The following is a 27,524-nucleotide window of genomic DNA, read 5'->3' on the forward strand; positions in this document are numbered from 1 at the left end:
AGCCAGAACCCTGCTTTGGGGACCCTCACCAGGCTGGAAATCTGGTCTGGGTGCCGAGGTGGGTGTCAGGATTTCAGCTGGCAGCTCACCCAGTGCTCCATGGCCACAGCATGGAGTGTCTCCAGCTCACCCAGGACCCTGCTCTATCCTGCACTCCTCAGGGCAGTAGCTCCCAGGCTGGGCAGGAGCTCCCCAGCTGCAGCTTTTTGAAGCTCTGAGCCCTCAGCTGCAGGTGATGATGTTGATGCCCACCCTCATCCCCATCCCCACTGGCCCCAGTCCAGCAGCCCCAACTCTGCCCCTTTTTACCCAAGGCAAGGCCGAAGCCACGTCCCCTTGCCATGCCACAGACAGAGAGCACAGACACACAGTGGTTTCCTTTAAAGAGCTTTATTAGCTGCAGCAGGTCTGATGGTGGCAGGCTGGGGGGCAGCAGGGGAGCGGCGCCCAGTACCTGGGCGGAGAGGCTCGGGACCCCCCTCTCCCTCCCCGCAGCTCTGTCCCCGGTGGCCGTGGTCACCCGTGGGGGCAGCAGGGACGGGCTCAGCTGTTTGTACTGCGACACAAGAGCCCGTGGGCCAGACCCTGCCCGGGGCAGTGTGGTGCCGTGGCCAAGGAGGGAGGGATGGCGGGCTGAGAGGGGGCCGAGAGCCTCACCAGCACGGGATGGGGCCGGGGTGGACGGGGCTGGCGGATGAGCGCCCCATCCTCTGTGAAATGCCAGGGGAGGAGAAGTGATGGGTGCAAAGGGCCAGCTCCGGTGGCACACCTTCCCAGGCAAACACAGAGCACGGGCAGCTGCCTGGCTGAGCGATGCCAGAGCGTGCCGGGAGGATGCCAGGAGTGTGCCGTGCCGTCCTTCCTCTGCTGAGCTCAGGCCTTGACGTGCTGGGGGCTGCGGGGCAGGCAGGGGCAGGGCAGGAGGGGGGGATACACACGGGCTGTAGGATGGAGGCTGGAACTTAGATACTCACTGTGGGGCTGGAACCGAGCAACTAAACGGGGCAACCTACAGGAACAGGCGGCTGGGTCTGCGAAGCACAGGGGAGGGCAGGGAGGGTCCCGTGGGCAGGAGGGTCCCCACTGGGCAGAAAGCTGGGACACAGCACAGCCCGCGGCACCACGGTGGCAGCGGGCACCCACCCGCACAAGGCCGGGGGGACGGGTCCACCAAGTGTGGGCAGCACGCCCTGGCCCCGGGCACGGCCCCAGCCCGCACCACGCCGAGCCCTGGCACCGCTGTGCCCCGTGGCTGGGCAGAAACCCGCGGCGCCCTGGGGGACAGGGAGGTGGTGAAGGGTGCTGGACAAGACGGGGTGGTGGGGCCAGTCTCTGGCAGGGGGTGCGGACCCTTGATGGCTCCGCTGAGTCCGGGGCGGAGGGGGGCTCCGGCTCCCCCCACACCGCCCACCTACAGCACACAGGAGGTGTCTGCCGAGCGCTTCTTCAGCTCCTTCCCGGCTTTGTGGTGGTGGTGGTGGTGATGTGCGTGGGCTGAGCCCGGCGCGGTGAGCTCTGCCAGCGGCGCCTCCCGCAGCTCGGTGTCCTGGGGGTGCCCCGGGCCCCCCGCTGCCTCCACCCGCAGGTACGCCTTCACCTTGTGGTGCCGTGCCTTGCCGTCGCTGGAGTCGATCACCCGGCACTCGTACGTCCCCTCGTCCTCCAGCTTCACTCGCGACAGCCGCAGCTTGTGGGAGATGTTGCTGCCGACCACCTTCACCACCTGCATCGGGGCAGACGGGCGGTCAGGGGGTCCCGAGGACCCCCACTGTCCCCCCAGACACCCGGGTCAGTGCCATCCCCCGACCGTGTGTCACCCCACCACGGCCCAGCCTTGTGCTGGGGAGGACATGGCAAAGGTTGGTGAAGTTGGTGTGGGGGGACCCAGCCCCAGCCCGGGCCCACAGGATGATGGAAGCCCTGGCTCGCACTCGGCCACGCGGGGCTCAGAGATCGATGCGGAACCACGCTGGCTAATTAGCTTTTCTACCAAATTGATTCGCTCTCAGTATTTATCACCCAATGAAATTTAAGACTTACTCACTAGCCAGAGCTGCGGCTGCTTTGGGCTGGGTCAATAAATCAGATTTATAACCCACCCCGAGGCCCCTGGCTCTGTTCCCTATAATCACACTGGATGGCAAAGGCCGTTTTTCTACTCGCCGCTGCATTTGTTAGCTGAGGATTTTATGGTGTTTGGAAATGGGGCTGGAGAGGGGCAACCCCCCCAAACAGCACAGGAGGAAGTGTGGGGACCAGGACCCCTCAATGGCCCCTCAGCCCCTCACTGTGGGGACATCCAGTGCTGGAACATGAAGACACGTGCCCACATGTGCACATACAAGCACGTACAAACACACATGAGCACACACAGGCTGCTGCCCTGCACACCACAGGCTGCTGAGAGGCAGCTGGTGCCACAGGTTACAGCCAGGGCCACCCCAAACAGCGTCTCAGGGCTGCTCAGTGGCCGTGTGCAGCCCTGAGCCCCAATCCTGCATTGCTGAAAGTGGGGGTCTGGAGGGACAGGACAAGGCAGGGGCAGGAGCTGCCAGGCTCTGGTGCAAATGTACCCAGATGCTGAGAATGTCATGGGAAAGGAGTTTCAAAAAATCCTCTTCGTCGGGAGAGCCAGAAGTCACTGAAATTAATGGCTGGGAAATTTAAAACTAATAAAATAAAACCCCAATTTGCTGGTGCCACCGGTGGCCATGGAACTGCTACCCAGCAGGTCACTGAGCCTCAGGAGGGAAGATTTTATGACTGGCCATAACTCCTGTGGCTCTGCCAGCACAGGCAGGGCAGCGATGGCCCTCACTGCCCATGGGAATGGGGCAGAGCCCCTGGCACGGCCAGGATGGGCAGATTTGCTGTGCCCAGCCCCAGCTCAGCACTGTGCTGAGTTGGATTTGAAGGGGGAAAAAATAAACGCAGACCCATCATGTTTCACTTCTCTTCATCCCTGCAAAGCATCTCCAGCACCAGGTGTGTTCGGCCAAGGGGTGCCTGGCACGGTGGCTCCTGCTTGGGGTCTCCATCCTCCCCTCAATGTTTGACTCTGCTGTTTGTTCCCAGTCAGCTGCTGTTGTGGCTGTACCTCAAGTTCCATCAGAGCCGCCCATGCTCATTTACCTCCTCCATTCCATAAACACTTAATTATCAAGGACATTTGAAATAACAACAAACAAAAGAGGTTTGAAGATCCAGCCTCTCCCTGCTGGCTGGATCTGAAGGAGGCAGCAGAGACCTCGAATGGTTCAAAATAAATCCCGGTTGCACTTGCACACCCATCAATTCCATCCCAGCGTGCAATTAACTGCCTAATTATGCTGAAACATGCACTGGTTGAGCTGAGAGGGAGTGCTGGCCCCAGGATGGCTCCATGCACCCACCATAGCCCCTCCTGCCCCTGGAGCAGGGCTTGGGTGGCATGCAGGGAGCAGCAGCCCCCTGAGCTCAGCAGACAGGGTCTGCCAGAGCCCAGGCTCTGGCTGCTCCAGCAGCAGTCCTGGAACTTTGCTGCTTGTGGGGCAGGGAGCCACAGCACCCTGGTGAGGAACAGACCGTGGAGGAACCTGCTTAGGTTCGGATATGGATTGTGGGTGTCAATTAATCAAAGGAGACCTGACCCCCCTGGGAGGGGGATTTGTTACCATCAAGAGAATCATGCACTGATCCTGCAGATGGGCGCTGAAAGGTGATGCTCTCCCTTGGGAAGGGTTCCCCAGGGATGAGAGATTGATATTGGGTGTGGGGGGCACCCATCTAAGAAGCCACAGATGCCTGACCAACCCCATTCCCCCTTGCTCACTCAGTGAAGGAAAAATAGAAGTGCCAGGAGAGGCTGCCAGGTGATAGTGGGAAGCTTTCCAGCACTGCTCTGTGTCTGTGGCATCCCCAAACACAGAGCTCCCCAAGGCAGGGAGAGCCACGGGGGTCACACACCTGGCAGCAGAAGGCCAAGAATGTTTTATTTAACTGATTAGTGGCTCCTCATTCTGCTCACATGAGCCTAAATGGCTTTGGGATGCTAATCCGCTGAGTCAATTGGATTATTTTATCCCTGGCATTAATGTGTCATTCAGATGCCGGACGAGGCTCAGGATCCAGGGTGTGCCTCTCAGTGCCAGGGAGAGCAGGGCAGCCACCCCTCACCCCAGTCACCCCCAGGACTGAGCCAGGGCAGACCCAGTCCTCCCATCATGCTGTTCCCAGCCTGTGGCACTGGGACCAGTGGAATGTCCTGGTGAGCCCTCAGGTGCAGCCCCCCCCACAAGAACCATCACCCAAACTCACGCTGATTTTTGTTGCCTCTTTCCCGGGCTCCTCTGGTGGGGATGATTTCAGCTGTGGAAAAAGCAGGGTAGGGGGAGACCAGAGAGGGAAGATAAATGGTCAGCTCAGCCCACCAGATTCCTTCCCACTCCCAGGACGGCTGCCCCAAGCAAGAAGGAAGAGGGAGAAGGGGAGAGAGAAGAGACTGCCCAGCCCCAGCAAACCCAGGCACCCAGGGCAGATGAAGCCACACTGGGCACCCGGGAGGAGAGGAACCAGCAGCAGCACAGCAGCCAGGGAGCATGGGGTGTTCACCCACAGGTTCCACTGCATCTCAGCTCCAGCTGTTCCCCAAAATCCAGGAGTGGGGATGGAGCTCTGATGACTGTTTCCAGCTCTGATCACTGCTGCAGCAGTGACCCCTGTCCCTGGAACTCTGTCCCCATCACTGCCAGCACCTGCCCCATTGCCACCAATCTTCCCCTCCAGCAGCCCCTGGCTGTGCATTTCCAGTGGCTCCAACACCCTTGACCCTGTCCACCCTTGACCCCTGGCAGCGCTCCCCCCATCCTGGCAGCACTGCCCTGAGGCTTCTCAATTTATGGCAACACCAGCAGCAGCCCTGCCAAAGACACTACAATAAAGGCTCATTAAAATCCCCAAAGCTGTTTCCCATTCTTTGGCCCTTATCTCTGTGTGAACAGAGAGAGAAATAAAGAGAGGCTGTTTGCTGGACCAATACACAGGGAGACAGGGGACAAGGGAGGGATGGAGGGTGCAGGGCCAGGAGGGATGAGCTGGCGATGAGATAGGCGAAGGCAGAAGCACAAGCACAGAAACAAAGCCTCAGCCTGGGACGGGTCCTGGCAATGGGCCAGGCAGCCCCTTGGCTGGGAAGGGCAGCCAGGACAGCCCAGCCCCACCGGCCCCAGAGCATCCTCAGTGCAGCTGGATGCTGAGCTGCCCATGCAGCCTGTTAATTGCACCACAGGACCCCCAGGCTGCTCTCTGTCAGAGCAGAGGGTGAAACCGGGGATGCTGCTGCGGTTTGGGGTCCCCCACCAAAACCCAACAGTGGCTGCAAACAAAGCCCTTCCCCATGGCATTGCAGGCAAGGGCTCTGCCTGAAGGGCTCTGCCTTTCTGTGCTGCCGGGCAGGAGGAGGATGAGGGGCATTACCTGACTGGAAGCCCACGTCTGTTTGTCCGTCCAGTCCTTGTGGTTGCGGACGTACCACCACTGGATCTCCAGGGAGTAGGAGGGGGAGCCGCTGCCGCGGAAGGAACACGCCATCTCCACATCCTCACCCGCCTGCGCCGTCATGTCGTGGGGGGTCTCGGTGAAGAGAGCTGCTGGAGACAGAGCCAGGGCTGAGGGTGCCTGTGGGGACACAGCACTGTCCCACTGAAGGACAATGCCTCCGGCCACACAGAGTCACCTGGATCCTTCCCTGGCCAAACAGACCCAGCCCTCACGGCAGAGCAGACAGGTCCCTGCCATCCCCAGCTTCTCCTTTCCCACCCCAGTGTCCCCTTCCCACCCCCAGCAGAGCTGCCTGACCCCACCCCGGCACTTTGCAAAGGGCAGTCAGGGGAAAGGGAGGGAGCAGGAGCTTATGGCCCCCTGCTCCCACAGCATCCCTCAGACCCCTGCCGCAGAGCGAGTGTGGGACCTGCCGCACCTCTGAGGTGAAGGAAACAAAACATGATTGCATCTCACTCAGATCAGGACATAACTGGAAAAACAAATCCTCACTTAACGCGGCCCCAAACAGGCTCCCACATGCCATATGGTTTGCTTTCCTCGCTCAAAACAAATATTATTCGGAGATGTAATTAGAATTCTTTTCATCTCTGGAGAGACTGTTGTTCCTCCGTACAGACAGCCCCAGCGTGCAGGGCGCCGGCAAACGCTGCTGCCACGGTCGGTTCAGTGTCTTCCCCGAGGCACGGCACGGGGACAGGGCTGCCAGCCCCCTGCACACCCCGGTCACTGCTCCGGCTGCCGAGGCTGCCCGGAGCCGCCTGTCTTCACTCAGCACCTCGTGCTGCCGGCGCTGCCGGCTCACAGCCACAGCGCAGCTCCCGGCGGAGCCACCGGAGCCCTCTGAGACACACAGCCTGTCGGGAGCAACACTCTCTCCAGCCCTGATCCCTCTGAAAACCAATTATTATCAGCCCAGACAAAAAGTTAATACCTCTAATATCTCCCTGTCCCTCTGGACGCATGGAAATCCCATCCACTTATTGCTTTCCTTTAATCCATCTCAGCAGGGAACAGAGGAAAATACCCAACACCGGGGTTTACAAGGCGGGGTGTCCTGGTGGGGTTCCCAGTGCTGTTCCCACATCCCGTTCACCCAGAACCCGGCGCCAGCAGCCACATGGATTCTGTGCAAGGGAGTGGAGGGAACCCCAGGCAAGGGAACAGCTCTGGTGATCAAGGACTGTGGGAAGAGCAGGGGGATCTTCTTGGCACAGGACAAAGGGTTCCTCTGTGCTCCAAGCCACAGTGGTGCTGAAGCTGTTGTGTCCACCTATTAACCAGCACTCGCCTGCCCATTCCTTGGCTGCAGCCAGGATCAGGCTCTCACCCCACAGAATTCCTGCTGGCAGGAGCAACAGCCAAAGCCAGTGGGTTCCAACAGAGCCTGCAACAGCCCCCCAGACACCACAGCTCCAGCAGTGCAGGGGGGGTGATGGCCTGAGAGCTCCAGCCAGGTCCAAATTACTGCGAACACAATTAAAATCTGCTCCCACAGACATGAATTTGGCAGATAAGCTGAGAAAAGGCTGGATTGAATCAAGCGCCTTCTTTCTTTCCGATTTTAATTGGGAAGCGTATGTATTAATTAACCCCAGAGCTCGGCTGCCTCCAGGCGCATCCAGAGGAGCAAAGATCCTGCAGATGGATACCCAGGGTCATCACCTTTGCTGGGGACACATGTCTTTCAGATATGTCCTCCAGCAGCACCGTGAGCCCTCCCTGATGGATGCCGTGGATCCCGGCCCCGTCTGGACAGAGGTGACTCACAGCACTCCCAGCCCTGCCCCTCACAGGGACACGAGTGGGGATCAGGGTCCCCCCAGGCTGAGGTGGACCCTGCACTGGGTCAGCCAAGCTGCCTGGACACTGCTCCTGCGAACCCTGGACAAATCACCAACTCTGCCCAGTGCTCTGTCCCTGCAGCGTCGCGGTCCCCCGCCCACCCCAGCCCCGTCCCTCTCCCCCCGCTGACATTGGAGCCGCATCCCCACAGCAGGAGGGCGGGGGCGGGGGCCGCTGCTCCGTGTGCTTTATGGCCTGCTACCTGTCATAAACTGAGAACACCAGAATCAATAAATCTTCCAGGAAATAAAAATCAGGGGAAATAAAATGAACTCAATGGGGAAACACAGATAAACAGAATTGAAAACGCCTGCTGGGACGGCTTGGTGCTCTCATAAACCAGAGACAGACAGGCTGCAGGGTCCCTCCCTGCGGTGGGCACCATCCCTCCCCTTGGTCATGCTCTGCACGGGGAGGGGGCTGCCGGCAGCGGGGATGGGGCTGTGCTGGGTCAGGAGCAGGCCGTGCATTGCCCCAAGTACCTGGAAATGGTCCACAGACCCCTACTCCATCCCCCTGCCTCGTCCATAGGCCCCACGAGCACAGAAAACCATGCAGACCCCAGAGTCTCTCCAGGACTCTGCCTGCTCCCTGCCATTCCACAGCTGTGCCAGCTTCCATGGCCCCCCACCAAACCCCCACAAGGCACCAGGGATGACACCGGAGCAGCGTCATGGGCACGAACTCAGCCTAATTGTTGTGTAAAGATGTACCGGAGGACAATGAAATATGCATTGGACATTTGCAAACGCCTGTTAATCACCCGCCCAGCGCAGGTTCCTGCTCTGAGAGGGATTTTTTTCCCTAAGCCGGGAGTCAGAAGCCTCTTTTTCTGCCCAAAGGAGCTGGAGCCCCTCACTGGAGCTGCAGCCAGGCTGGTGGGGTGACAAGTGACTAGCAGGCGGCGGGGCTGGGGCTGGCTCCATCCCACACCGGGCAGGGACAGGGGCTGGGTAAGCTGAAACGTCCCTCTGCTCCTGCTCCTGCCCACTGGAGTGTCCATCCAGACCCTGCCCTGTGTCCCCAGTGTGAGGCCGGCTCTGACCTGCTGGGTTTGTGCTGCACCGCTGCAGGAAAAGCAAACGTGTCCAGCAGAATCCACCACCACAGACACTCTCCCCAGGCACCCACAGCCCCTCCGGCACCGTCCCCTCCCCAGACATCCATGACCCCGCCAGCAGCCTCCCCTCCCCGGGAACCCACGAGTCGTGTGGCTGATGGACAGCGACAGCCCCGACTCCAGGGGCACCGCGTCCTGCCGGCAGCAAAGGCACCCGAGACACATCCCGGCACACGGACAGGGCAGGGACCCAGAGACAGATGGACCCTCCTGCCTGCCACAGGACCCCCCACCCCTCGGCACAGCCTGCTGAGCAAGAACCATCCCGGGGCATCGGGAGGCACCCTCCGGATGGATCCAGAACAGGCCTGGGCACTACTCCAGTGCCTGAGTGACCCACACTGTCCCCACCACGGGGACACCGGATCCACCAGAGGCAGCTGCTCAGGTCGGGCTGCAGCCTCCGTCCCCTCCCCTCTCCTCCCCTTCCTACCGCCGCTAACAGCTGTGGATGCGTCTCCTCCTGACAAGCCTGCGAGCAGGGATGCTGACCCCGGGGCGCTGAAAACACATCGCGGTGCAAACCGCTGCATAAACACGGCGTGACGGCCGCGTCACTGCTGAGAGAGGGCAGGTGGCTCCGGCCCCGGCAGCTCAGCGGACAGAGGACTTTGGCGGTGAGTGCTGTTCTCCTCCAGCCATCCAGCCCTCTCCCTTCCCACGAGACTCGTCAGGCTGGAGCGTTGTGGCCGTGGCGGGGCCGGGAGGCTCCCACCACACGCTGGGGATGGCAGCTCCGTTGCTCTGCCCCTCTTTACAGTCATATGAGCAGCAGAAGGAGCTCAAATTTGCAGCATGTGAATTAAAAACAACAAAAACTCCCCACCTAACTCAGTGACTGTGATCAGGCCAGCACTCACCTCACCAGAGAGCTGGAATTAACCTTGAAAACTACAGATATTTCCAACAGTGCCCAATCACTGGGGCTACCCCAACTCCTGCTCCCAGTGCTTCCCCCTCCCCTAATGTTTAACCCCCTCAGCAAGAGAGAGGTCAGTGGTGAGTCTCTCCAGTCCGGCCCGGCTACACAAACCTTTACCCACACAAGAGACATGCTGCTCCCATCTGGTTCCTGGGGACTGGCAGTTCTCAGACAATTCCCTCCCAAAGGGCTCAAGGAAGAGCTGTTATTTGATAGTATAAGCAGCAAAGCCCTAAAACGGCCTTTTCTTGACAGCTCCCAGTGGGGCTCCCGCAGTGTGTGCGGCCGGCCTGCAGCCACCACTCACTCTGGTGCTGCTCTCTGCCAGGGGATGGTTCCCAGCAGCCAGGGGAGGATTCTCAGCCAGAATCATACAGCAGGAATGGGATGGGGCAGAGAGGATCAGCCCCCCTGGTCTCACGCCCACATCCAAAACACAAGTCACCAGCACAGGCAGCCGCTGCCGAGAACTGCCCACAGCACACACAGGTGCTAGTACCATCCCACAGAGCTGGCAGTGCCTGGTTCTCATGGACACGGCACCCTCCTGCCTGGCTCTGCCCACCCCATCCCTGCTGAGCTCATCCCAATCCAGCTTCACACGGAGCACACGATACAAGTCATCCATGCACTCATCACAACCGAGCCCAGCCAACATCCCCCGTGCTCAGTCGGGCACTCCCCGCAGGTGGAACCTTAGGGAGGGGGCAACCAGAAGGGAAAGGGCCCTGCAGGAGGGGAAACAGCGACGGAAGAGAGGAGCTCGGAGAGAGCCAGAGCTGTCGAGGACAGGGCCAGGAAGGGCTGTCTGTCCTGAGGTGCACAAGTCCCACTCACACCAGGAACCAAAATCCCAGAGGAGCCGTGAAGGGGAGAGGGCCCAGCAGGTGCCCGCCTGGCATCCATCTGGCCCCCGGAGCAGCCCCTGATGAAGGAGGCAGCAGTGCAGAGCCTCCAGCTCCCTGGCCCACTCCAGGTCCTCACTCCAGCCCTGCTGCGCTGCCCACAGCTCCCACCAGACCATGAGCAGCCGTGCCGGCTGTTGGTTGATTCCTGCCTTGCTCACAGGGAACGTTATGATTAAAATTAGCTGTCACTGTCCTAACGTAATAATTCCCAGTGTCTGGCCCGTCGTCTGTCAGCCGCTTCAAGGGAAGAGAAAGCCCAGACGTTTGATGAGGAGAGGTGTCAGATGTAATTGCGTTGAATGACTGCACGAACAGCAGCAGGAAAAACACATCGCATGGAGAATTCCCACCAGGAAGTGTGAAAAAATCCGGCGGAATGCAAAGTGTTTATGAAAGTAATTGATAGAATAATCACTGGGGTGTGAGGGAACGGAGCAGGGCAGCGCCCTGGGGAGCCGGGGCACCGCTCCTTCCAGCCTCCAGCCGCCGCTCTGCTGAGGCGAGGCGATATCGCCTGCACACGGTGCCGGGAAGAAGCCGGGCAGCTCCTCCTCACGGCACGGCTCCCCTGCCCCGCTCCAGAGCCAGCAGGCTGGGAAGGCGGCTGGAGCTTCCCAGCCAGCGCATGAGAAAGCCGATGGCAGCAGCCCAGCGTGCACAGGCTGCAATGGGGGGCATGAATAATTGAAGGCACCAGCCTGAGGAGAGAAGGGGGAGAGGCAGTACTGTGGGAAGGGAAGGGATGGTGGGAAGAAGAATCCTGCGGCTCAGATGCTCCCACAGGGCAGCTGGAGCCCATCCTGGCTCCATCCTTGCCAAAGGCAGAGCCTTTGCAGTGGGGACAGGTAAAGGACTTTTTGATTGTGACTTTTCCCTGTCCACAGCCGTGGCTGCCCTGTGAGCAGAACCTCACTGCCCGGTGTGGGGTGGCGGGATGGGGGAGCCGCCCGTGCCCCGGGGGTACTCATGGCTGCTCGCCGATGCCTGCGGAGCACATGCTGCTCCCGGTCAATTCCCTCGCTGCATCCGGCACGGACAAGTTAAAAGGAGGAGTGAACACACTCCGGGGCTGTGCCAGAGCCTGGCGATGCCGGGGAGGCTCCCCCAGGCCTCCAGCACCGGGCAGAGATGGCGGCGAGCCCTGGGCGCTGCCTGCTGCGGGCAGAGCCTGGCTGGACCTGCCCGTGCCCGCCAGGCACAGCCGAGCCCATCCCGCTGGCCACAGCCCCTCTCCCGCTCCACGTCTCCAAACTGCTGGGCTCTCGTGGTGTGGAGGGAAAGCTGCATCAGCCAGTAATGAAATGATCAGTCTCCGATCTGCTAAACAGCGATTTATACAGGTTTTCAGCACGCACAGCTTTTATCAAATTGGTATTCACCTACTGAACACAAATGGCTTATTATACATGACCCACTTATTCACTGCTTTTCAGTATCGTTAATAAAGGTTTCTGTTGTGATTAAGTGAGTTGCTGCAGAACTGCTCGAGTAGCCAGCTGTAATGTGGCTCCAAAGTGCACTCGCCCTCCCAGAACATTTCATCTCCTTGGCTCCCAGAACATTTCATCTCCTTGGCTCCCAGTTCCCTCCCAGCGACCATTTCACTATTTATTTGCCTATTGCTGAATTTCTGAGGGGAGCAGTGGTGGCTAATGGAGGCTCTTCACCCACCTCTCCGTCTGGCACGCCAGCCTGGCAGGTCTGGAAACTCTCCTGCTGTGAACCCCCAATGCAGAGGCTGATCATCCCGTCCCTGGGCAGGCAGGTTCCTGCCAGCCCACGCACTGCTGCGGGACACCACGAACTGCGGAACACCTCACACCTTCCACCCTGGCTTGGCCCGAAGCGTTCTCTGCCTTGGAGGCTCCTCGGGGCAGAGTGGGTCCCTCCGCACACGGGAGGCCCCGGAGCTGGGCGGGGGAAGAGCTGGGATCCGGGCACCCAGCATGTCCCCGGTCACTCCTCGGGCTAAGATTGAACGTGCCTGTGTCCCTCCACACAGAGCGAGGAGGGTCTCAGCAGCCTCCTCTGTGGGGGCTTGGTCACCTTCTCGGTATCGGTACCCACGAGGGAGCTGTCCCTACGCCAGGTTCCTCACCGGAGGCTGCAGGGTGCAAGAAGAGGTTCCCCTTCCCCATCCCCGGTGGATCCCAGCACCGACTCGCCGAACCACCGTGCACCGGAGGGAGCGCAGGAGCGGGAGACGGCGGGGGAGCCCCGCTGCCGGGGCGTGGGGCACCGCACGGGGCGGGCGGCGGCACCGGGGGGAGCACCGGGAGGTTCACGGACGCGGGGTGCGGGTGGTGGCGGCGGCACCGTGAGACACACGGAATCGGGTGCGGACGGCGACGGGCGCCGGGAGGCGCGCCCGGAGGTTCACGGACACGGGGTGCGGGTGGTGGCGGCGGCACCGGGAAGCTCACGGACACGGGGTGCGGGTGGCTGCAGGCACCGGGACGGACCGTGCAGAGCCCCCGAGTCGGTAGCCCAGCGCCGAAGGCAGAGGCCGCCCCCCGGGCTCCGGAGACGGGAGCGGCGGAGCCCAACCCCAGCTCGCCCGGCTGCCCCTCGCTCCTCGAGCCGCCGGCGCGACGGACCGCGACACGGGGCTGCCCTCGGCGGCGGAGCCCGACCGGGAGCCCGGACCCCCGCACCCGTCCCACTGCCCGAGCAGGAGCCGCCCCGACCCGCCGCCAGCCCCGCGGGGCACCGAGCCCCGGGAGCTCCCGCCGCTCAGCCGCCCCTTTCCCGAACCCCTGCCGCCGCCGCCGCCGCCGCCTCACCGCTGCCCGCCGCCGGGGCGTCCCACGGGGGGTGCCGGGAGGCGGCGCCGAGCTGCAGGTAGAGCCCCAGGTAGTGGAAAATCCCCAGGGCCAGGGCCAGGGCGCCCATCTTGCCGCGGGCGCGTCCGTCCCGGGGGCGGCGGCGCCGCCGGGCCGAGCCCTGTCCCCGGGGCTGCGCCGCGGTCCCGGCGCCGCCGCGCTGCGGAGCTCTTCCCTCGCGCGGAGGGCGCCGCGCGCCGAGGCGGTGCCGCGGCTCGCCCGGAGCCTCCCCCGCCCGGCGGAGGGATCCCGGCCCGCGCGCACCCCCCAAGTTTTTTTCCCACGGTCCATTCTTAAACTGCGCGGGGCGGGGCCGGACCCGCCGCGCCCCCGCGGGACCCCCCGGCCCCGCCGGACCCCGCGCACCGCAGCGCCGGGACACCCCGATAGCGCTCCACCGGGACCCCCCCGTGCGGCCCCGCACCGCCGGGAGCCCCCGGCACCGCCGGGATTCCTCGCACCGCCCCACCCGGCCCCCTCCTCCGTGCTGCCGGGACCTACCGGCACCGCCCCCCCCACGCGGGACCCGCACCCCCGGGGCCCCCCGTCCCGCCAGGACTGTCACGCCACGCTGGGACCCTCCGTCGAAATCACCCGCACAGCCGGAGCCCCTCGGCACCCACAGGTCCCACACAGGGAAAGGTTTCCCCCTGGCACCCCCGGCCCCGCTCCCCCGCGGGGCGAGACCCCGGGCACCGCCGGTCTCGGCGGGGGAGCCTTCAGCACCCGGGACAGCGCCCGGCGCAGAGCGCGGCTCCGCCCGACCGGCCCGGTACGGCCCGGTACGGCCCAGTCTGGTGCGGCCCGGTACGGCATGGCCCGGTACCACTTAGCCCAGCGCGATCCAGTTCATCCCATCACGGCCCCAGCATCTCCAGATGCAGCACCGGAGGGACAGTGCCCGGAGGGTGCGGTGCCCGGTGCTCCGGCTTCACCGCAAGTGCCAGGGCCCCTCTGGGGGCAGCTCGAGGGGGTTTTGAAGGGTCACAGGAAGAGCAAGGGCAGTCCCCACGTGTATCTTAGTCGCTGTCCCAGACTGTGCAAGATCTGTCTCAAAATGAAAACCCGACAGCTGGGGTGGATTGCAAGCTCATATGCACCCTCCGAGTCCAGCTGGAGTGTGGCTGGTGGCACCAGAGAGAGCTGGAACGGCCACCCTGCTCCTGCCTCGAGCAGGATTTCATGGAACTGGTAGGATCCTGATGTCCCTTTGGATGCATAAATCCTGAGGTGCATAAACCCCACCAACAGCACCAACACTTCCAAAGCTTCTCCTCACAGCAGGTCACAACCACAGCATCAGCATCTATGCAATTCACACACCTCTTCTGAAAAGCCTAAAATTCACCAAGGGGCCCAGTGGTGCCATATCCCTGTCCTAAACACGGGCCTCAGCACCAGGGGAGGCACAGAGCAGGCGTCACTCATACGAGAATATCTGTATGCACCAGAGCAATCAAAAGGATATTATTTGCTCTCTAGATAAACAGAAAAAATCAGATTATTTCAGGTGTTTTCTGCCATGAGATGACAGATGTTGGCTGCAAAGAGATTCTTTAAATTGGATTTGAAAATACTGACTGTATTTCCTCAGCCTTCCTTTGGCAGGGCTCCAGAAGGAGTGGGGGTATTCTTCCCTTTCCCCTCCAGCAAGGCAGGTCTCTGGCCAGGACCTGTGCTGCCTTGTACCAATGCTACTAATCAATAATTTAAAAAAAAAAAAAAAGTTGTACCTGCTGCAGCATTTGCTGCATGTCAGAATAAAGCCTGGCTCAGGGCAGAGCATTGATCTCTGCCCAAGTTCATTACTCCCTCTGGAGTCAAAAGCTGAGGGAAGGAGGGAGCAGCAGTGACAGACAAATGGGCGTCACGGCCATGCCCGGCTGCATTTAGAAGTTTCCATGGCGGGTTGGGATCAGAGGGTCCCGCTCTGGGGTGGCAACAGCAGCAGTGGCAAAGGACTTTAGGTGTCCTGAGGTAAAGCTGCCTGGAGCTGCTGAGCAAACACAGCTGTTTCAGGAAGCAGCTCTGGGCTGGATCCTGACAAAGCGAAAGCATCAGGTCTCCCAGAGGTTTGTGTGGAGGCAAAACCCACACACCGAAACAGAGGGATTCAAGTTACCCAAGGATGGGGTTCTTGCACTGAAAGACAGAGTTCATGTACTGAAAGATGGGATTCATGCACGGGATCAAATGCAACAGGAGGAGCAGCAAAGGCCAAGCACTCGTGTGCCCCACATTTTGGGTGATTGGGCCAATCTCGTGGCTGCAGTCTGGCCCAGGGTCCATCCTCTGCAACTGGCCAGCAAGGGAATAAAAATAAACCCGCACTGAAGTGGCAGCTACAGAGTGTGCTCCCCCAGACTTGGCACCCCACTTTGCAAAGCACCCACCCACAGGTGTAGCCAGAGCAGGAGCTGGAGATATCACCCAGTGGTGACTGCACATTCCAGGCACAGACAGGGATTTCTGGCTCCAGCCCAGCTCCTTCACCCAGACATGAGGGCAGCACATCTCCCACTGGAGGCTGAGGCCATGCAGCTGCACCTCAAGGCCTGAAACCTGTCTGTGTACCACCGGAGATATTTAAATCATGCCAGGAGGAAGCAAAGAGCATAAATTCCTCCTGGAGTCAGGAACAATTCCAGAGGCAGAGCCTGAATTAAGTCCCATTTCCAGCAGATTTTCTGCCATCACAGTGCACGAAAAATGGGTACTGGGGCTGTGCAGGGCACAGCAGACAGGGAAGTGCCAGTGCCCACATCTCAGGTGTGCTGGGAAGGTTTGGTTCTCCTCCTCAATTTTAATCCATCAGTGAGGAAGCCTCGAGCAGGTGCTGCCTGCAGGTGCAGCCATGCGGCCCCAAAGAACCCCGTGCGTGTCTGACAGGATTCGGGGGGAGGTCACTCGCACTCGGAGGCGGGAGCAGAGCCAGCGGCTCCCGGAGCCGAGCCGCACCCGCTGCTTAACGAGGTCCCTTATCTGCTCAGTTATTATTGCTCCGAACAGCCGGCGCCTCCCGCACAGGGCTTCTCTTTCAGCAGAACGGGCCCAGAGAGTCGCTCCCGAGGATGAAACACTCCTTATCTCTGTCAGTGCCAGGTTCCTTCCCACTGCTCAATTCTGCTCGGGGGGGCACTCACCAGATGGAGGAAACCAGCAGGCATTTCCATGCAGTGAAACCACAAAGATCCCAGAGACACCACATCCACCATGATCACAGCTCGTGTGTCTATAAGGTTTGCTTGTGAATTCCCTGGGACACCTGTCTCTCAGCAAAAGGCAGCCTGCAAAGTTGGAAGGTGCAGTGGAACTCAGAAGAGCTGGATGAGGTTGGAAGGGGATGGGGGTCAGCCAGATCAGCAGCCCCTCATGGGGCATCAGCCTCAGGGGGACCCCCAGACCTTGAGGGGCACAAAGAACATCCCCAGGGACCCAGCTCTAACCTGGAGTTGCCCAAGGACAACCAGAATGAAAGCAAGAGCACTGGTCCTTCCTGCTGGCTCCTGAGTGCTGCTCATGCTCATTCCAATGCCAACACCTCATGTTCCCTTTTGACAGCAAAAGCTGCCCAGCAACTGGAAAAAAAGAACAAAAAAAACCTCAAACCCCAAACCTCAGAGCTGGTGAAGTACTAGGGTCTGCCTCATGCATTATTTTGAAATTCACCTCTTTAAGGGTTCGTGCAGGGGCACCCCAAGGCTCAGCACTGAGCTCTCCTGAGGTCCAGGAGCCCACACTCAAATTTGCGTCTGCCTGGGAGAGTGAATTGGGTTGTTCATCTCTCTGACGGGCAGAATAAACGCCCTCCACATTGATACTGAGCTCATTTCTGATACTTGTTTAGAGACTTGACAATTCCTGTATAAAAGGATTTCCTTCCACAGCTGAAGTTTGACATTCCTGCATTATTAGATTATTTGCAAAGGTCTGCGTGCTCTGCAGGAAAACAATGCTCCCGCCAGGCAACATTAGAGCCTGCTCCTCCACAAATCATCCCGGGAGCAGCCAGCCATGGAGGCAGCGCCTGTCGGGATCCCCCGGTGCAGGGAGCAGCCAGGGAGGTGGTGAGTGGGAGCTCAGGTGAGCAAACACAACCCACCCACCCACACAACGACAGCACCAAAAATAACACACTGAGCAGGAGAGTGTTTTTGGGTAGAGGGAAACCTGCTCAAGACATCAGCACTACCATGGGACCCTTGTGTCACTGTCAGCACAGCCCTTCCCAACGGCAGAACTGGCTGGGAGTGCAGTGGGAGCATTTCTGGGCAGGGACACACAGTGTCTTTGTCCCCCTGCCTGGCTTGGAATGGCCACAGCCGTGTGTCCCTGACCCTCCACCCTGGGGAGCCCTGGGAGTCCCAGCACAATGTGGGAAAGGCAGCAGGAACCCCCTCCTCCCCAGCACGTGGGGGCGTTGGGACTCAAAGGCCTCTGCCCAGACCAACCCCTGCACAGGGAATCTCCAAGGCATAAAATTCAGAAGAAAATTACTTGAAAAGAATTATTTCTTCAGAGAACTCAAGCCTATTTCCAGGCTGTTAACTCCTTCCTATGCAGAACCCACCACCAGGTTCCCAATGGAGAGGAGCAACATCACAGGTGTCTCTCATTGTGGAACAGTTCCCTCTTTCCAAACCATTAAGCACCAAAAAAATTAAATGTAAAAAAAACAAACAAACAAAAAATACCACAAACCAACCAGCCCTTGCCCTTCCAAATAATTTCCTGCCCCAGGAGAAAAGCTCTCCCTGAGAGCAAGGCCTTAAAAGAAAATTAAAAAAAATCAATAGTGTAAGTGACTTATTTCGCAGCTGATGGTTTGTTCCCAGTGCTGACAGCCTCTCGCTGTATTTAGCACAGCCTCAGTCCCTCCACTGGGATATCAGGAGATGTTCCTCAGCCATGATTTACACTCATTTCTCCCCCTTTAGGGAGGCTCAGCCGGGAGTGTAGCTGAAGATGGATTTGGACACACAGTGAGGACAGTTGGTGCCTGTCTCCTGTGGCCAGGGGAAATGCCATCAGCTCCTGCCACTCCCAGCAAGACAAAACCAGTGTTCCCACCCTTCCTGATACTGCCAGCACTGGGGCTCCCACCCTGTCACCCACTGCATGGACAGTGTCACTACTCTTCTCCCTCCCCTTCCCACACCTGCTTCCCCAGGACTTGTCCCAGGATTTCCCCAGCCCCAGCCAAGCCCAGCCTGGCCTCAGCCCAACCAAACCCCACTGGGGCAAGCACCTCCATGGAGCAGAGGAATTGATGACCCCACAGACTGAGGACAGCATCTCCCTTATCCTTTGCTGCTTTCCTGCTTTTAAACCCTGTGCTGGTGCTCAGCAGCCTCGTGCACCTGGTACAGAACCTGGATCAGTGCCCCGGCAAAGTCCAGATGTCTGGGTGCAGGCTCATCCCTGCCTGCAGCAGCCATTGCCACAGCTTGTGCCAGTCTGGGGTGTCCCCTGGGGCCAGAGCTCCCACCACTGCATCCCAGGATCCTGCTGCAGAGGTGCTCTGCTGAAGAACACCCTCCCAGCTCCTTTCTCTTGCAGGACAAGTTTCCTGCTTCCCATCACCAGAGTGCCTCATCCATCATGTTCCCTCTAATTGCCTTCTCATTTACTTCTTTAGTCAAATCTGTTTACAGTCAGAGACAAGAAAGCACGGCCCAGGGAGGGGTACAATGGAGAGGGGTCTCTGTCCCTGCATGTTCCACTGCCCTGTGCCGAGGCTGGCCTGGTACTCTGAGAGCAGAGCGGGCAGAGGAGTGTGGCTCAACATGACCAGGGCTCAGAGAGGAGCCAAGGCCACCAGGCTGCTGTCACCCAGTCCCTGCCATCACTCCCAGCAGCCCAGAGTCCCACAGGTGCTGCCTGTGGGTTGTGCCACTCTCACACCCTCTCCCAAAACCTACATTTAGCTCTAAAGCCAACAGTGATGCTGCCGTTGCAGGGCCACAGGACCAGCAGGGTTAAACCAGGGCACAAATCCCCCTGTCTGCAGCCTATGGATGCTTCCTCAAGGAAATCTGTTATTAGCTCCACCTTTTAATCCTCCCTCAATTACAATAACGTCATTCTCCCCAACTGCCAAGACTCGGGGTGCCCATCCTCACACCTCGAAGGCTTTTCTGTGCCGCTCAATATGACAGCACAAATGAGCTGGCCAGGAGCAGCACATTAAGCTGAATAATTACCTTAATTAATAACAGTGTGCCCAGGTGGGCCCCCAGCCTATCCCAAGGACTAAGAGGATCCAGTGTTCCCCAGCAGTGGGGTGTGGGGCCAGAGTGTAGGTGCATGGCAGGACCTGCTGTGATTACCAGGATCAAAATTGACTGGGCTCCTTTGGAGCAGTGGGGTTCCTCCCTCTGAAAGAGCTTGGAAATTAGAAGGGAATAATTTGTCATCCACCTTGTAAAAGCCTGATTTTCAGGAACCATCTCTGTGCAAACTCCTCAGCAACATCTGGAGCATCCTCATCCATCACAGGGACAGTGGCTGGGCTGGGTGGGATGGGCACGCTGCCATTCCCTAATCCCACAAATTCTTCTTTCAGCTGGGGAAGGCAAACATCCTCACGGCAAGGCATTCCTGCTCCCCAGGTGCAGCACTACAGCCCCGAGAACTGTGAGGGACAGTGCAGGGGTGGCACCATGTCCCCAGCCCTGCAGAGGGAACACCACCTCACAGGATGTTACTGAGGCCCAGGCCCCATCACAGGCTCTGCCCATTCCTTCTCTGGATCCAGGACAGCAGCGACTGCTGGCAGCTGGAGCAGTGCCAGGACCCTTTCCTGCTCCCCAGGGAGTCCAGGGAACCCACAGACCACCACGCTTTTGGTTTCTCCAGCCCCTGTCCCTTGCTGCGAGTGCTCCCAGTGTGAGTTCACTGGCACAACTCACTGAGGCAGTGACTGACATTTCACTCCCAGCAGATGCTGCAGGTTTTCCCCATCTGAGAGAGCAAACTCGGAGCAGGGATCATGCACTGCACACCCACAGCAGCTCACCAGCTGTGCATGGAAATGATCACATGTATACACACACGTGCAGCAAACAGCAAAACCAGGTTTAATATGTATGCTCAGATTTATAAACTTACCTTGCCCTTAGGCAGTTTATTGAAGTTTTCTCAAGACCCTCTCCGCTCTTTTCTCCCCCAGATACATGGCCCCACTTTTCAGCTGAAGGTGTTCCTCATTCACGAAGTTCCCTCTCTGCCCAGCCTCACTCTCTGTCTTACATCACTCCCTTTCTCCTAAGCTCCCCCAGCACAAGTGAGGTGTGAGGGGACAGCCAGTCACCTTCCAGGGGAAACCAGAGACCAGTTCTGACCACGACTCCACTGGTGTGGAAAGGGAATAATTCCCAGACTCAAAGAAAAACCTAAACACCTGAAAGCTAAAGGAAAAAAACACCTTTAAGGAAGCAGGTTGAAAACATTACAAAGAAATGAGGAATTTGACAAGTTCTGCACAAAAAAATGCATTTTTGCAGCTTTTTGTGGCTGCTGAAGCCATGACTTCCATGCTGATCCCCTGAACACCAGCGTTCAATAGCATCAGGCCAGCAGTGCCTTTGCAGCCAGGATTGAAGGAAGCCTTTAAGCTTCCCTGACAATGCATTTTTCTTGGAGATAAAAAATGAATGCTGCCAGCATGCAAATCTCTCTAAATTAGGCACGGCCCAGCTTGCGGGAGCCACGATGGCTTGTGATGACAGTCATTAACTTCAGCTGCAGAAAAGAGGATGCAGGAAAAGATCCTCTGCCACTTCCTATCCCAGTTGGGAGTCCCGGATCAGGGAAGCACCAGTCTGGCACAATGACACCCAAAACCACACTGTGGTGCAGAGGGCGATGAGAATGAGCTGTGGCCCCTTCCCCTGGGGCAGGCAGGGCCAGACCTCTGCCCTCGGGGACTCGCTCCTGCTCCAAGAACCAAGCTCCCTGTCCAGGAACCACAACAGTGGTTTTCAACTGGACAAGCACAGCCAAGATCCAAAGCTGACTGTGAAAGGAAGGTGATGGAATTTGGGCATGTCACTGCTTACTTCCCCTCACTCAGTTCTGGGTAAAACCCCAATGGACTTATTCCCTCTTTTCCCTCTTCAGGAGGGAACAGCGACCAGCCTGTGCCAGAACCTACTTTCAATTCCCATTTACCTTTGGGAAGATTTAACAGGAATGGCTGATGTGGCAAATTCCTGGATCTCTTCTGCCACTGAAGAAGGAATCAACTGGACACACACCACCACCTCAGCCTCCCTGGTTCCTGTCAGACCAAGGGTTGTACATTTTCATTCATGAATCAGGCTGGGATAACCTGCAAACAGTCTCTCGAACCATCCAGTCTTCCTCTGTGCCGTCCCTGCCATGCACGCATTTGTATTGTTTCACACTGATCCTCGGCAGCTTGATTTAGGGGGAAAAGGATAAAAAAGATGGGAACCTCATGATGGCTTTGTGCTGGATGTGTGGCTGCAGCCCCACTCAGAGAACACTACTCAAATAACAAACCAGGAACTAAAAAAAAGCAAACTATCTTTAATATCTCCCAAATCCCATTTAGAAGCAGTTTCACAGAAACATCACTTTCATCGTGCAACAGAGGCTGGAGGAGGGGCAGAAGGAGGGAGAACCAGCACCACATCCTTGTGGGCAGACACAGAGGTGTCTCCCAGGTCCTCAGAAATTCTCCAGCAGATCCAGGATCCGTTTCTGCTCGCTCTCCCGAAACTCCTGGTTCTTCCCATCCCCGATGTTCTCTGCGTATTCTGCAGGGAGAGAGCAGAGGGACACAGGCTTTGAGTGCAACAGGAACAAAGGAGGGGCAACAACTGCGGACACCACAGCAGAATCTACACCCACAGTACTGCACACAGCCAAATGGGAATTAAGGCAGGGAGCATTGATGGTTTCCCTGCCCATCCCCAGGGTTAAAGCTTTGCATATCAAGCACCTGCTGACGCTCATTAAAGCTTCTGTGGCAGACAGAGGCAGATATCTCCTCCCTGCTCTGGCCCAAGCAGACACTGGCACCCAGGAGCACCCATTCCCTGGCATGGGAATCATGGCATTTTGCCCAAGCAATGCAAACAGTACCATAAATCACTGCAAATCACCGGCTTCCTAAGTCCCTTTGGACACTGAGTGTCATCAGAGAAGGTCAGAAGGGCTCTGTGACAACTGTTAATCATTCCCAGTCCTGGGTTTAACCTGCCTACTGTCCAAGCATCCTAAATGACGATTTCTGCCAAGGAGACCCCAATTCCTCCATCTACCAGTGCTTTTAACCACACAGAAAAAAAAGCCACCAGTTCAGATTTAACTACAAACCAAACTCCTTGTCATCAGGCAGAGGACACCAGACACTGACCACAGTCTTGCCCATCCATGCACACAGCCAAACACCACAGAACTAAACACTCCCTCTGTAGCTCTCCATCCTGATATTCATTTGGAGCTGGCAGCTCTTATCCCCTACCAGCTCTCTCCTTCCTGCAACCAGAACCTGCATTTTCAAAGACGGTTTAAAAAGAAAAAATGAAAAGCAGGTTCTGAGCTGCAGAAGCAAGGAGCTGAACAAATCTGAGGGAATCAGGAGCAGGCTGATGGTTAAGACAGTGCTTCCCTACCTCCGCCTGTTTGCATTCTTATCCTTCTTCCAAACAAACAGAACAGCTTGTATTCAGCACTGAATGGTAAGTTGCTGTAGAAAGTTTGCTTTAATATTTATACGTTTAGCACAGCTACACGCTCTGAGCTCCATCAAAGCCTTTGTTACAGGAGCACTGAAAGCAGTGAGGACAGGCAGAAATTAGCTGATGTGGGAGTCTTCCCTCCTGTGTGTAAACTCTCTCTTTCTCTCCATGTAAAAACAGTGGGGTTCTTTGCCAAGACTCTGGGAAAAAGATTTTAAATATTTTTAATATTTATAAACCGCTCCATTCCCTGTAACATGAGCAGGTGGTAATGCTGAGGTTTGCTGCAGGTGAACCTGAGCTGCCCACTGTCCCACCAAAGGGACCAGCTCAGGCCACCTTCCCTCGATGGAGGAGCTGCTCTCCACAGCTTTTAAAAAGCAGCAGAAAGCTCCTACAAGGATGGATTCCTTGTAGCTCCTGTGTAGGGATGGATTGCTGGGCTGTGCGTGCTTTGGACACGGGCTGCACTGGGGATCCAAACCTCAGGCAGGAGATTATCCCAGTGCATGGGGTCCCCTTCCCAACCAAGGCTTGCACTTAGCTCAGGCCCTCCTGTGCCCTCAGGCAGTGCCAGAGCCTTCTGTCAGCAGCGTGCCCCGGGAGCTGGTGGAGGAGCCAGCTCTGTCCCCAGCAGCCCCTTCCATGCTCCATCAGGGTGAGTGCCTCTGGAACAGCTGCAGTGGATGAGAGTGCTGGAGTTTATTGCAGCCCAAGGGCAACACTTCCCACCTACAGTGGCCTCTCCAAGCCCAGGTGAGACACAGCCAGAGTCTCCAAGCCTGGCACAGCCAGCAGCTCTGCCCCCAGATGTAAGGATGGCCAGACTGCTTGGACTAGGGCACAGGCAGGGAGCTGCTGAGTGCCACTAATAACACTGGCCTTCCTTTGTACCAGGAGATCACCCAAACAAAAACAAGACACAAATTCTTCTTATCTTGTCCAAAAACTCAGCATTTCTCCTTCTAAACATCTAGGCTTTGTAAGACTAAAACCCCAGTGACTCCAAGGCAGAATGTTTACTGGGTTATGACAGCTGCTAATGCTCATTTGAAGCATTAGCAGCTTGAAGACACCAGATAAAACCCCCAGAACCAGGCTTAAAAAAGTAAATCTCCGACTGAGATTTTATGTATTTACTTTTTTATTTAAAATTCCGCCACTTCACTGAGACTGCTAAAAAAAAATCAGATGTAAGCTGCCCCTGCCAACAGTTAACCAGAGCTTACACACTGCTGTAAGCTACACAAAGGGAAAGAGCCCAAGATTGGTTTCTGCTTCATTAGACAAAATACAATGGTTACAGAACAGTAAAAATCAATTGGGAAATACTGAGGCTTGTAATGGATATTGGAAGCTCTGGAGCCTGCACAGATGGAGGCACCATGAACCAGACTGAGCTCCATCTTCAGAGCACACTGACCCTTCCTTTGTGTTTACCTGTGCTAACAGGTTTGGGCTGGAATGTGCAGCAGACATTCCACATGCCCAGCTCCCAATGTGCCTGCTCACCTGACACCAGGTGTGAGGGGAGGGGCCTCACAGGAGCAGCTCTGACAGAGCTCCCGAGGGAGCCAGGATCAATGGCTGGTCCCTCTGGATCTAGGGAGATCAGGGAGATTTGTTATTCCAGAGCCAAGAATCACTTCAGAGGCCCGTGCCTCACTCCATTCCCAATGAACAGATGGAGACCAGGCAGCTCCCCAAGATACAGACAGTGCTGCCATCCCAAATCCATCTTCCATCCCCAAAACATCTCCCTTGCCAAGGCACACACCACTCAGTTGTTTTCTTCCAAAGCATAAACTAACTGTCCTGTTGCAAGAAATGCTTGATCTTCCAGAAAAAGGAAGTGTGGGAGGACTGGTCAGCCTGCAGAAATGCATTAATGAGCCTCCCGTTATTCCCTGCCCACTCCTCCCCCTTGAAAGCTCTACCATAAGAAAACAGTCTCGCTTCCTTGCTTGCATCGTAAGTAATTCTGAGCCACCCCAAGGGATCCATCAGCTGTCAGGTTGCCAGAGAAACATGGAGAATATGTAGGCCATAAAAATCAAACTAAAAACTGAGCACCTAATTAGTATGCAAAAATAGAAAATAAAAACTGAACAAGAGCAAAACAGTGAACAAAAAGTAAAAATAAACCAGTCCTCATCTGTCCTGAGAGCAAGTTGGGAAGTAGCCTGGAAACATTCCAGCCAAGGCTCAAGTTCCTGATCTCTCAGTCACTTGCAATAGAGTCTTGTGCAGTTGACTCCAGTGAAGTTTTGGAAGCCCGTTGCTGGCCCCAGCACCCACCAGCCACACACTTCAGGGTTCACACCCAAACCTCTGTTCCAACCCTTTGCTTCCCTGAGAAACTGTGTCCAGTGCTGCTCCTGCCTCCTGGGTCCCACTGCAGGGCTTCACAAGCACCCACTAAGAAATTTATCACTGAGGTTTTGACTACTGTCAAAAAGTCTCTAAAAGTCTCTAAAAGTCTTTAAAACTGGTAAGTCTAAGAGCTGAGGAGAGCTGCAGTCAGAGCCCAAACTCTGTACTCATCCCAGCATTATTAACAAGTAAATGTGCCCCTTCAGGCAGGGAACGTGGTGCTACTGAGAGCATTCAACCCAGCACGACCCTGAGCTTGCAACACCCGATACAACTGCGGAGAAAGTTTCACAATGCAAGTCACTGTCTGGGAAAGAAAGAATCAGATGAAATTTTAATGCAGCTGCCCTCCAATTCAGCTTGGTATGTAAGTCAACAACCCAGAGCCGTGACTGTGAGGTGTGCAAATCCAGCACGGTGTGCAGACAAGTCCCTCAGGGATGCACGGCCCAGGGCAAATGTGGGAATCCGAACGCAGACGTGTGCCATACTCCACACTGGAAAAGGGCAGTTAAGGGACAGAAATTTTCAAGTATCATAATTAAATCAGAAAAGACATCCTATGCATCCCCCCTGCTCACCAGCAGGCATTAACTTGCACTTTGTGGCCAAGGACAAGGGCCAAAGAGATTGCCTATAACTGTAGGTAATCTCACGCTGTCAGAAAATCACTCTTAATTTTGTCATATCAGCCAGCCTTCTGATTCCTTTTTTCCTGCATATGAGAAAGAAGAAAATCAACAGGTTCTGCAGCAAACAAGCTATGTGTACCTGCCATTGTTTAAGTGGGGGCCAGAAAAGCCCATTGTTGCTCACAAAGAAAGCAGAAACATTGAAATACAACCCCCAGCCCAGTATCCCAGAAATGCTGCCAAACTTCCTTTCCCTCCAGAAGAAAAATAGACTCCTCAGCCCACACTGAAAACACCACAGCCACTTTGGAGCAGATACATTCCATAAGGAAGCATCTTCTCCGGGCATCTCTAGTTCCCTGCTGCTCCCACTAAGCCCCTCAGCTCCAAGGGGCCATGGGAACAGGCTGAGTCCTGCCCTCCTCTCCCCCAGTTCCACTGGCTGCTGCTGCTGAAGGACAGCAGGATGCAAAGGAGGGCCACAGCTCAAATAGGCATTGCTCTAATTCACCATGAGCATTAAAAATAACAAGCAGTACTTTAAAACTGGGATTGCAAATCACAACGGCTACATTTTAAAGCTATGGAGGATACTTTAATGCTATAATCCATATTAATCTGACACTAAGAACAAGACAAATACACCACGGGTACTAATATGGTGCAGATGGTAAAGTGCAAGGCCACGTTAATGAAAGATGAGACTCCACTATTCTTCCCTCTAGCAGGCATGTAAACTTCCCTTAAATATTTACTCTCACGTTAATGTCAGCAGTGAATTCCAGCCAGGCTGGGGCTGATGGAAGTGTGGAGTGATGTGCTGTTCTCTGACAGCAGCTACAGCAAGTGTCCTAACTCGGAGGCAAAGCAAAGCACGCCACTAATCTGGGTGATTCCAGCCCTGCCAGCATCTCGGAACACTGCTCAGCTGCTGCCTGGAGATGCTCAGGAAGCCAAGGAGAATTACATGAGAAGGCTCCTCCTGCAAAGCGATGACCAAGCTGTCCCTGGTAGCGATGAGACATTTGCACAAAGATATCTCTACTCACCCTTCAGGATGTGTCGAACAATTTTAATGGAGCTGCCTCTCATGTTCAGGATCTGGTGGACTCTCTGACGAATCTGATGGGGAGTAGGACAGAGAAGAAAGAGATATTCAACACAAAGCCATGCACGGAACCATTTTTTTCCCACTTTGACAGATAAGCAGAGATCTGAGCACCACAAAAACGAACTCAGTCTTGGCAGCCCTCCGCATCTGCTCAGGAACACCCAGGAAGGCATGTGGCACAGAAATAAGAAGCCACAGAATGCATTCACAAATCCCAACGTATTCACAGAGGAAGCAGAGATAAGCATTTTGCACAGATCAAGAAAAGCTCTAGCTGTGCTTTTGTGAGACCACCCAAGAACAAGTCCCTTTCCCCTGCTCCCTCAGCAATGGCATCAACATGGCCTTTCCATTTCAGAACCTGACCTCGCTCACAGAGATTATATGAATTTAGTGACAACAGTCAGCTTCAGTCCCCACAAAGGCCCTCATATCTGCTGCAACTTGATGGAGCTATGTGGACACAAGTGCAATAAACAGGAGGTTTCCTCCCCAAAAGGGAATTAGAGAAACAATCACGCAACGCAGCATTTGCAAGGATTT

General features: G+C 56.7%; 2 protein-coding genes across 3 annotated transcripts in view; both read right to left on the bottom strand.

Moving 5' to 3' along the window:
• Positions 1–402: 402 nt before the first annotated feature.
• VSTM2L (V-set and transmembrane domain containing 2 like) lies at positions 403–13,322 on the bottom strand. 2 transcript variants are annotated; one of them, XM_066198794.1, is made up of 4 exons: positions 13,117–13,322; positions 5,455–5,624; positions 4,297–4,347; positions 403–1,723 (listed from the first exon to the last, which is right to left on the bottom strand). In XM_066198794.1, exons 1-4 carry the CDS (start codon positions 13,223–13,225, stop codon positions 1,412–1,414), a joined length of 642 nt encoding a protein of 213 aa, XP_066054891.1. In that variant the 5' UTR covers positions 13,226–13,322; the 3' UTR covers positions 403–1,411. The 2 variants fall into 2 exon arrangements, with proteins under 2 accessions (XP_066054891.1, XP_066054890.1); XM_066198793.1 differs by having other exon boundaries at positions 5,455–5,627.
• An 8,366-nt stretch (positions 13,323–21,688) lies between these two features.
• The window catches only part of CTNNBL1 (catenin beta like 1), a 47,231-nt gene continuing 41,395 nt past the window's right edge, over positions 21,689–27,524 (bottom strand). Inside the window, exons 15-16 of the mRNA XM_066198999.1 lie at positions 26,920–26,992; positions 21,689–21,938 (exon numbers count right to left, since the gene is read on the bottom strand). Coding sequence (XP_066055096.1) covers positions 21,850–21,938; positions 26,920–26,992 — 162 coding nt within the window. The 3' untranslated portion in view covers positions 21,689–21,849. The remainder of the gene's footprint in view (positions 21,939–26,919; positions 26,993–27,524) is intronic.

Source organism: Chamaea fasciata, unplaced genomic scaffold (genome assembly GCF_029207755.1).
Source record: "Chamaea fasciata isolate MVZ Bird 193981 ecotype frontalis unplaced genomic scaffold, bChaFas1.0.hap1 SCAF_17, whole genome shotgun sequence".
Classification (NCBI taxonomy): Eukaryota; Metazoa; Chordata; class Aves; order Passeriformes; family Sylviidae; genus Chamaea; species Chamaea fasciata.